General features: G+C 36.4%; 1 protein-coding gene across 1 annotated transcript in view; it reads right to left on the bottom strand.

Moving 5' to 3' along the window:
* Positions 1 to 2,949: 2,949 nt before the first annotated feature.
* Positions 2,950 to 11,345, bottom strand: part of RAB21 (RAB21, member RAS oncogene family) — a 12,575-nt gene continuing 4,179 nt past the window's right edge. Inside the window, exons 2-7 of the mRNA XM_027889091.1 lie at positions 8,537 to 8,596; positions 8,244 to 8,351; positions 6,652 to 6,715; positions 5,809 to 5,863; positions 5,302 to 5,390; positions 2,950 to 4,458 (exon numbers count right to left, since the gene is read on the bottom strand). Coding sequence (XP_027744892.1) covers positions 4,319 to 4,458; positions 5,302 to 5,390; positions 5,809 to 5,863; positions 6,652 to 6,715; positions 8,244 to 8,351; positions 8,537 to 8,596 — 516 coding nt within the window. The 3' untranslated portion in view covers positions 2,950 to 4,318. The remainder of the gene's footprint in view (positions 4,459 to 5,301; positions 5,391 to 5,808; positions 5,864 to 6,651; positions 6,716 to 8,243; positions 8,352 to 8,536; positions 8,597 to 11,345) is intronic.

Raw genomic sequence — 11,345 nt, 5'->3', positions numbered from 1 at the left:
ATGGGGGCCTGTTGAGCTTGCACAGCAAATACTGCCAACAACTTTGGTCATCATCTGGAACCTGGACACAACTGTAGTTAAAGTTATATTCGTTTCATGATATATTTCCTGACTTCTCAGGAAAAAGAAATCCTATGATTTGATGCAAACTAAGATTAACAAAGTCAGTGAACTGTAAATAGTTCATAAATTGGCATATTCTAGTGAAGTTTATGTTAGTATTGTGCCTACAAGCCTGTTCAAAGTTAGCTGTATTCTCTTTAATGAAACAAAAATAGTATTTCACAGAAGGAAAAACAACATAGGAAGAGACCTTGGAAGTCTTGAATTAGGCACTGTCATTGCTGAGAACACTTGCAAGCAACTCAAAGAAATGGTTAACTCAGCACGACACTCAACAGCCTACTACCCTCAGTTTTTCCTACATGCCTTTTTCTTCCTACTTCTCCTTTTCCTTCCACTAAAAGCAGTAAAATAAGAGACAGCTGCTTCTAACTCTCTTATTCCCATACTCTACTTGTGGAGATTCCTGAGATGCATTAGTCCTCAAGCAGGATTCCCATCTCCCATTCCTCTTACTGCCTTTAAACTGTTGGGTTTGGGGTTTGTTTTTCTGAAGATTTTTTTTGTGTGTGTGTTTGGGGTATGTGAGGGTGGTTATTTATTTATTTATTTATTTAGTGTGTGTGGTTTGCCTTTTTTTCCCTGACAACACCTAAAATTTTCAGAGAACTCCATTTGGGATCCAACCACATTCCATAACCTCATACCTTTTTGTAAAGCTTTCTTCATCTGGTTGGGAACCTAAAGTAGAAATTTAATCACAAAGTTCTTCAAGAGCTGGAGGCAGAGATACAAGTTAAAGCACCTGAACAATATAAACAGTAGAATAAAAAGGACTAAGGGACACTTTTCAAGGTATCCCTGTCCACATTGTATGAACACTGAAGAACAGCATGTAATCAAGGTTACACTCAATTACTCAACTGCTTCAAGAGATCATCCAATACAGTTCATTCAAACATTAGATATCCCCATCTTGCAATCCTGTGAAAGGTCAATGCAAAAGATGAAGTCATCATCCCCCATCTTTACAGCTAGTTACACTCCCCTCCAGGTAGTGCACACTTGAATTTATTAGTGTCCTTGTCTGAACCAGTCTATCACGTCTTTTATAAATTCTGAACTATAGTCTAAGAGCAGTATACAGTGTCCATAAATAACTCCTAGCAGAGATATATACTGCTCCATTGAAGTGGTTGGACTTTGGTTTGGAAGATTTTATTTCAGCAAGTGATAAAGTTTCATAGGTAGCTCATGTACTCATAACAGCAGCATCAGGACTGCGATCTAGTCCTTAAAAGTTGTCCTAGCATTTGTAGCAAGTCAGACCACCTTATTTTTGTATGCAAGTAATCTTTGTCAAGACTTATTCTGAGGAAGTGTGCTCAGTGTTGACTTACACATGCTGAAGTGGGTGTCTGGCTGGTTCTATCTGTCCCACAATAGAAGTACTTCGTTTGCACTCTTCTCAGAAGAATGAAAAATAACTTACTTGCTTTCAGTCACATAAGTCAGCAACAAGAAAACAGTTCTCCTTCAGATGTACAAACCAGGCAATCCAGATCAAATGCAAGACCCTTATAAAGCAAACCACACAGTAATAACACCAGGTTACTTGAGTAAGATCCTGTTCAAATATAGAAACCCAAGCTATTTGTGCTTTCCTATACATCAAATGCAAAGAACATTCCCAGTATATCTTTGGTAGAAATGCTTTTTCCTGGAGCTGTGGTATTTTGTCTGCTGACAAGGAATAGCTGAAGTCTTATTGTTAATCAGCATAAACAATTCATAATGTTTTCACTTCTCTCTTGGAAACCATCTTCCCTGACTTCACAAAGCTATACTTTTGTAAGGCTATATAACAATAAAGCCTGTACTTTGCAGAATAAGTTTCAAAAATGAAGTCCAACCAAACCGCAGCTTAGACAAGAAGGTTTCCAATGAGTATTTCTTATATTGTAGCTTAAGTAAGAAAAGTAACTTGAGAATTTTTTTCTAAAAACATTTTCTGAGTAGCAACCCGAACCTTTTTAGCAATACAAAATTGTAGGCTTCATTACTCTCACCTAAGTTTTCAGCAGTAATAGTTTTAATTCTGTAAGATGCTTAAGAGTTAGTAATCAGCACATCTTTGTTAGTTTTATAATTTACAGAAGTCACATGGAACACCCCTACCATAGAATACACTACCAACTCTTTCAGCTGCAGGCAGAAAGATGCACTGCTTCAACTAAGTCTAGTTGAGGTTGGGTTGTTTGATTGTTTTGGTTTTTCTTCAGAGACTGAAAAAAAAATGAAATTTGAATCAAAAAATCTGGAACTCCTATAATGACAAGACTCCAGTCTTGAACATCGAGTTTTGCCAATTTCACTCCTCATATCACTATTTTATCACTTACAAGACTGACTGTCAGATACTGATTTTAGATCAAACTGACCTGGTTTTCAATTTGTCAGAATTCACTGTTGTTAGATATGAGAATGTTAACTGTGTTGCTAAATATAGATACTTATAATCACGAATTTTACATCTACATCAAAGCTCTGTACAGTCAAGAAACTCGACCTTCACTAGCACGAACATATCACCTTTCTCCATCATGCATACAATCATGTCAGAAGAGCACAACAATGGTAGTCTAAGGGAATGTATCTACACCACAGTTAAGGCTGAAAGGGAAAAAATGCACCAGGATCAGTCTGTATGAAAGCCATCTATTATTTCAGAGAAAATAAAATCAGATTCAAGACAGCACACTTCCCTTACACATCAGACTAATTTGCTACTACTACTCTTTTTGTGTATCAGAACATACCCACACCATTCAGTGCATTCATATGTCATATTAATTCTACCTTTCAGAAAAAGGAAGGCCAAGGATATTCTACTTCATCATAGACATCACCTTTACTGTTTCTCCAAGCATGACAACTTAAGTAAAAAAAAGTCAGAGCACAAAACACTTTGAAGTTTCAGCTACCACCATCTGGTGTTTCTTTGTGATAGTAGTTCATACATTTTTTTCTGAAAAATGTCCTCCCAAAACTTAAGTAGGCTTCAAAACACTTTACAGGAGAAAGAGTAAGTCAGGAATAAGTTCAATTCTGCCTAGAATCCCCAAAGTTACAGCTACATCTGGCAAGTTTCACGTCTTCCATTTAATCACTGCAAATCAGAAGCAGTTCTAGTTAATGCCAATTAATTTGTTCACTCAAGTCCTGCAAAACAGGGGAAAAAATGGATGTTCATGAATAGTTTATAATGCTGTCTTGGGACACAAACGTATTAAAGCAGCTAAAGAATTTCCCATGCATCTGGTTTACTGGCTACCAGACAGATGAGGGCTAAAGTTGCTTTGATTTTTCAAGGGGTGTTCTGAGAGGGCAAAGTAACTGCAGAGGCAAGGTATATGCATGCACCAACTGTTTCAGCTGGGAGTCAAACACTTCAGTGTTAAACTGAAGTCCAAAGACACATTCTCTTCCCAATAAGGGAATACTCTAAATACTGCTGCTTGCCAGAAATGGATTAAAAAACTGCTGTAGCTATGGATGTACCCAAAACAAAGCTGTTTTCAGGTAGGGGGACTAGAACGAGCAATTAAACAGTACACATCAGAAGCTTGCATCTTTCACTGACTTATTCACTTCACAATCACTGACAAGACTGATGTACATATTTCTGCACCTGCAATTGTAAAAGCAGATAAAATATTTAATATGTAATTTACAATGTATTTTACCAGCTTGGCATACAGGATGAACAAAATATATCAAAGTAGTTGAGTTATAGGCTTGTGGAGGCCCTGCAAAAATATTACTTCATATATCTGCTAATTAAAAAAAAAAAAATCAATTTGCATTTTAGAAGTGATACAATTCCATCTACCACAAAATACAAAGAGCTGCAAAAACGTATACCATTCCAACAACAATGTATATAAGTTATTAAATAATGATCTGATTTAAAAGAATATAAATGAAGCCTTTAAGTAGGTCTTTTCTACATGCATATTATTCCTCATTAAAGAAAAAATATGTAAAAAGGCCATTGGTAATTGCTTTGTTAACCACTGTAGAAAATGCCAATTCTCTGGTCACAGACGCCACTAGTTTAGCACTTAAGGTCTCTGCAGTGTTACATGTGATTATTTTTAAATACTGTTAATTCTATTACTCCATTGGTAAAGAATGCGTGACTTGGAATATGGCAGTCTTCATATCGAGAGGGCAGTGATGCACAGTTTTATAATTATCCAGAAGAACAGCACCCTCCAGTGCTCTGTACTTGTGGCTCATCATCAATGATCTGTACACCTCGCCTTGCCATTCCTGACTGACTGGAACCATTGCCTCTTGCTCTTTCATCCACTTGAGCAGTTTCTATCATTCCTGTAAAGAAAGAAATGTATTAGATGACATTCCACTGCATTTTTACACAAGACTTTGAGATATTAATCTTTGTTACATGCCCAAAATTCAGCAAGACTGGTTCTCCTATTTGCTATGTAGAACTAAGTACTCAGGTATCACATGGCATAAGCTGTAAGAACATATTAAAATCTTTCTAAAGCATCAAATATCCAGCAGCTCCTGTTAACTAGGGGAGACTTTATGATGCTCAGATATTCTGGAGTTAGCAACTTCAAACAAGAAACCCTCCCAGTTAAAACAAACAAACAAACAAAACCACCCTCCAAAACAAAACTCCAAACCCTAACCAACTTTTCAGACATGCAGGATAAGTTTTCTTCAAGTTCTTCTATCATAGAAACACAATTAATAGGACAACCTGCGTTTGTTACATTTCTATCCCACATACCATCGTTACTATTTGCTTAGACTGCAGTGTAAAATTTGCACCATTACAGCTTTGAGTTTATGATTTGTAATTGACAGCATCTGAGAAGATCTTTGAAAGAGGTTGAAACAGAGGGTTTGAAGCAGGCAATGGTGAGACCAGTCACACAAAGTTCAATCTGGGTTAATATTCACATATTGGAAATGGAATAGCAGTTGGTGCTCCAACAAATGACAGTATGAATTCGCAATACTGTAAGCATCCATACATCAAGCTTCCAGAGCTATTAAGTATACAAGTGGTTTGAAGTTCTTAGTAGTAGTTTACATTAAAGCTTTTCTGGCCTTAAAAGTATTTTTTTTACATGGTCTTAAAAACATTTCTGATTGTATTTTATGAATGAGCTCTGTACCAACAAACTAGATAATACCTACTTTTACAAAGGTCAAGAAACAGTTCTTCAATTCCTTTGTTCTGTTTAGCTGAAGTATGATAATGTTTTGCTCCAACAGATTCAGCATACCTGTAGAAATGCAGATACCAAGCTTCACTGTAGTAAAAAGACTCAATCTTCCTAATCCACTTTATATGAAGCAGTAGGATGATTATAAGATGATTACTCTGACTTCACAACTAATCTACACATGCTAATTTTAAATAAAAAAGTTGTGTTTAAAACTGTCATGACTGATGCAACATACTAGACGAAATTTGTGCCTAGAAATGCATTTAAACTGTAAATGTTGACTATAATCACATACAACTCTCAAGTTACAGTTTGATCAGTAAGGGACTGGGACTCAGACACTAAAAGAACACTTAACAAGTGGCAGGCATAAACCAGCAGTGGCTAGCTGGGTGCTATGTTAGCAGCATCACAAGTTTATTATGTTAGCATAACTCTGCAATGACTGTTTCTATTAATAATTGGTGTGACTTACGTTTCTGCTTCTTGCACTGAAACATGTCTCTCTTTTTCCAAGTCTATTTTGTTACCTGTTGGAAACAATAATAATTCAAGTCTTTGTACTCCAAAATAAAGCAGAAATGTAACCATTGTACCCTGACATTTTCTAACAAGCTGTCCCAGTAAAGACCAGCTCTTACCCAAGTTTTAATCTGGAGCAATGACATGATTTGAGATTCTCCTTTCACACAAGCATTTACAGACAATGAAGATGAAGTGCTACTTCTATAGAGATACCAGGATAGCTAAATACCTCCCAATAAGCCACTCAATTCAACCTTTTGCTTTTCTTTTTTGATTTATTGGCACCTTCCCTGTGCTGTAACAATAATTTGTATGGAATATCCTTATAGCTAATCTCATGAAAGTGTTTTAAAAGCTAGATCAGATATAAACCTAAACCCAGTATTTTTGTTGTATTCCATTTACATTGAAATATCCAAGCTTTAGGACTATCTCCACCCCACAAGCACTTGATTGTGAACAGAGACAAGCACTAAGAACAGTAAATACCATGAGTTTGAGTATTTGAAACAAGGATAATACACATTTGAGGTATGTTTCTCTTTATTAAACTACAGTCTGCTGGTGTCTGTACCATGCACTTCTGATAGTATCATTAAGCAGCTTATTGTTTTGAACTGAACACTTATTTTCCTCCACATGACCTGCTGAAACTTCTAGCTCCAATTTAATTTCAAATATCAAATTTGAAAATCACATGCACAAGCTGCCAAAGCAGTGTTTGGAAGATGCTATTAATCAGAAGAGATGTTTCCAGTTAAGTCATTAGAATCACATGCTGAAAAAGACTTACCTACTATACACAAACAGATTTCATTTCCCAACATTTTTCTTAATTCCTTAACCCAGTTTTTTACCTGCAAAAAGAAGGGAGGTGAGTTTATTTTCACTAGATATACTACTAGGTTAGGCTATGCGGAACTATCCCATTTCCTTCATTAACCGTTTACTCTAAACTTGAACCAAATATGTTTAGAGCAACATGGATGCAAAAATATACCTATATGTCTCTTGTTCAGCAGCTTTTAGTTCACAGGTGAAATTAAGAGCAACTGACTTTGGTAAAATCGTTCAATTACTCTAGAAATATAACTCACCACACTTGTGTTAGCCCCACTCCAAAGAACAAGTTCACTGCATGGGCCACTTTAGGTCAGGCATGAGATCTTTTATCAACAGGCACTTACTGACAGATCACAAAATGGTACTTTAAAAGTAGAGGCACCTGAACTGAGGTTAGATTAGAACAGATGTTTGTTTCCTGAGAGAACAGATGGGACAAGAGTGTCGAGTCAGCTGATGGTAAGGTATCTGTCATCAATTCTGTTGTCATTCTTTGAAGTTGTATGATCACTGCACTGATTTAGGAACTGCTATTTTAAGGGAATTTAATCATGAAGAGAGGCAATCACTTCAAGAATCTAAAAATAGTTAGGCTACATGATACAGTATGCAATAACTGCCATGCAATAACTTTTGCATATTAGCCATCCCTCTTTTTTTCCTGCATATGTAAGTGTTTTGGTATCACAGAGTTTTTACTAAGTAGGGCTCAGCATGAAAAGGCACAAGTTGAAGTAAACTCACAAGTCATCACAATTCTGCCAGCCGGGGCAAGTGTTTGAATTCTAGCACAATAACTCCTCGCACAACTGCTTTACTTGCCCTACACCAGACTATTTAAAATAGTTACAACTGTTGTGGAACTGCACCCTTACACTATTTCTATCACTGTTAATCCAATCCTTGCTGATAAAACCACAACTTCTTACTTCTCTACACAGAACTCCCACGGGTTTTGACACAATCTAATCAGGCACAAACTTCAGAAAAGTGTTGCTAGTTTTCAGCTGGAACACCCTACAGAGTGATAGCACAGATTTGACACAGGACTGTAAAAAACTCACTGCTCAAACTGATCAATTAATAATGCTATTAAATATTTAGACACCAAATTTTAAGTTTTGAGGAGGATTTGAAGTACAAATATCTATTATCACAGAGAACATAATGTTGTTGCATTGCAATTCCAGCATTCTCAGATCTGTAAAAAGTCATGTCACTTAATATCTTTTAGTAATTTGATTTATACAGTAGAGATCAGTATGGCATACTATAATGACAGCACTGGTTCATGTCTATAGCCTGCCACAGGTAACTCACATATCTAATTCCCTGGCGTTCTTTGAATAACCCTGCTAGAACATCAGTAGACTGAAAAAGTCTGCCTTCAAAAGAATACTAATCATGTGTATACTTCCATTCCATAGTATAAATTTGCAAATGTAATATATATTGCTGAAAACAGAGGATTCCCAGTTACACATCACAAATTACCCTTTAATTGGTTTACATCTCACACAGATGTAAAAAACTGTCCAGTACCTTTTGAAAAGAGTCTTCATCTGTTATATCATAGACTAGAATAGCGCCATTGGAATCCCTGTAGTAGATAGGCCCCAATGCGTGAAATCTTTCTTGACCAGCTGTATCCTGCATTTAAAATACACTTGTTAGCATTTAAGACAAAGCAAACAATACTTCAAGGAACTACAAATAATTACAAATTTTACTTTATTAAGAAGTGCCTAACACTTAAGATATAGTAAGACTAAATATTTTTTTTCAGAAAAATATTCTAATTAGCTATGGGAGAAAAAATAGGGGAACAAACATACCCATATTGCAAGGTTTACTCTTTTTCCCCCAATATTTAGCTTCTTTGTAAGAAAAGATGCCTGGAAAGCAAAACAGATTAGAGTTAAGTTTTACATACCAAATGCTCCATTTGACTTCAGATTAATTTATTAATAAAAACATCTGAATCAATAAGACAAATTTCCAGATCAAAATATTCTGTAAGCCAGAAGGTTGAGTCAATACTAAGCCAGTTAGTCATTTCACTACAGTTTGCCAACAGTCTGTTCTAAATAAATTTGGCTTAAGCCAGTCATTTACTATATCTTTTTGCTGTTGTTTTGAATGATTTAGAGCGGATGAGTTGTGTGGGAAGAGTCTGAATTCATAACACTGCTAAGTCTAAGCTGAAATCAAAGCATTTCACACGAGTACATGAAGTTTGGCTAGGAACCAGCCTAACAGGATTTTTAATTTGCAGGAATTGGGCAAAGCAGTTTACTATTAATGAGCTACCAGAACAAACAAATAGTATCAGTTAATCACTAAACATCTTGGAACACTAGTATTCCTCAAATTTCCTTGTCTATATCTTTTCCCCTTTTTTTTCTCCTCTAATTTGAGCCCACAGCTCACCCTCATCTGTTTTTTGGTTCTGTGCTTTAGTTTGTTTGAGGTGAAAAGCCTCAGAATAAGCATACAAGCTGCTTCAGAATCCAACTACATTAACTTCTGGACACATTTTACAAGTCCAGAACATATTGCAAGGTTAGTCCAATTTCAGTAACTTGAGTAGATCTGGTTTTCTCACATGATCCACATTTTTAAATACCACCTCTGTTACCCAGTCCATAATTCATAAGCTAAAAAGGGATATAAATTTAATACCACTTTAATGGACCAGAACAGGATCTGAAGGGCTGATGCATTAGGAAGCTGCTATTCTGAAGACTGGCAGAACATCTTAACATCAGACAATTCAGTTGCCAAGAGTTAACTTTTGGTTTCTGCCTTGAATTATATTCAGTTTTCCTTTCAGTTTCACATCAAGCTGCATTTGGGTTCAAACAAGTACAGTGGTATTTTACAACACACTCACCACAGATTATTTTAGGTTGGATTGTAGCAGCTCAAACAGTTCTCTGTATGAGCACTGACCAGCCATAGAACCAAGAGTCACATATGTGCAAAGTGTCATGGGCCAGATGAGGTGCTTGACCAGCTTGCTGTTTAGCTACACAAGCAACCAGTACATACACAGAAGACCACAACAGTTCAATTCACACGAACCTAAACTGCTGTCAAAGTGCATGTCTGGATTGCTGCCCGTATTACAGTTAAAGTCATCCAACACTCAACTGCTAGAGCAGCTCCTGCTCTTCAGATACTTTGCTAATATCAACTCTGGCGCCTGTATGACCTAAGGTGAGATGATTAAAAAATAAAACCAAACTTTTCATATTTAAGTTGGAACCTTTCACCAAAGCTTTCTGTGAAGTCTGATGAACAGACCAGAAGAAAAACACTGAGATATTTCCCAAGAGCAGATAGCAAAGGACTCATCACTACAACCATTGTGTTCAACATAACAAAACCATTAACCCCTTCAGTCTACAGTAAGGGGACAAGGGAGTCAGAGGCCTGGAAAAAGTTCCAGGCAGCGTGTTAAATGAATTTGATCCTCTAGTCAAACTGTAAACAAGCATCTTAACAGCAGAGTAGCAAATGTATCAGAAAAGATTTAATTCTTCAGTCAAAAGCTCTATAGAACGTAGTTGATAGCTTTCAGCTAGCTGTCCTTGAGGATTATCTGACCAGTACCAAGTCTTCATATCACAATTTGTTCTACTACACTACGGTTTAAAAGCCAAAAGCTTAGAGGTGACTTCAGACGTTTTAATTCAGCAACAATTGGGTCATATGGAGAGAAGATATGTTTAAGCACAATGAATCAAGCTTACCTGACAACATTTTATTGATCTACTGTACTACAGTACTCAATATTTTATTGCAAATCTCAAAGAAAAAGCTCTTGTGAGGACTGTTTGCTTTTGTCACAACACCAACAATCCAAATCTGCTTAGACGACATGAACTTCACACACAGGGTTTAGAACCACATTTCTGCACCAAAAGGCAGAAAAATCCTTCACAGAAACAGGATTTATATTTAAAAACACATGAAGAAGTGTATTTCCTATCTGACAGAGCAAATATTAGAGCAGGTTCATCTGCATAGTTAAGTTTTGCTTCAGTATCACCAATCCTGCAGGTACTACAGCTTTGGATAGGAATACTGTCTTTTACCACAAAAAATAGAATATTCTATTTTCTGTATACCCCGGTACTAGAAGACTCCTACATTCAAGTAAGGCTTTTTAGCATCTCCTGCAAAAGTATTCATAACCCCAGAAGACTGTGACAAGGTATTTACCATTGGGCTATTGTACTTGCTTTCTGTATTAAAACTTGATGAATTTGTACCAATTAAGTTTTAGTCTATCTAAAGTCTTGGGCCCATAGCCAAAAAAGGAGAGACAGTATCCTATAGAAGATACCCTGATTACAAGCACGTTTGCCTAATAACAAGGCTGGAACCCAGTATTTGAAGCAGTCATCGTTAGTAATGAGCAGAAAGCTCTGTGAACATGCTGCAAGAAACCATCAGTTCTACACCGCAGATTAAATGCTTCATTCTTCTTTATTGTGTCCATACACTTGAAGAAAACAGTTAGCAGGCTCTGCTCTTAAAAGGTATAGGTAAGTTTGGTGCATTTACTACCAGTAAAATGCATTTTACATCCACAGTGGCAAACATACTGAAGACAAATCAACCAATATCCACCTTTTA

This window comes from Empidonax traillii, unplaced genomic scaffold (genome assembly GCF_003031625.1).
Source record: "Empidonax traillii isolate 1590-97213 ecotype Southwest subspecies unplaced genomic scaffold, ASM303162v1 scaffold252:size1141739, whole genome shotgun sequence".
In the NCBI taxonomy this organism is placed as follows: domain Eukaryota; kingdom Metazoa; phylum Chordata; class Aves; order Passeriformes; family Tyrannidae; genus Empidonax; species Empidonax traillii.
The sequence above is the reverse complement of the archived record's forward strand: the minus strand, read 5'-3'. Positions and strand labels throughout refer to the sequence as shown.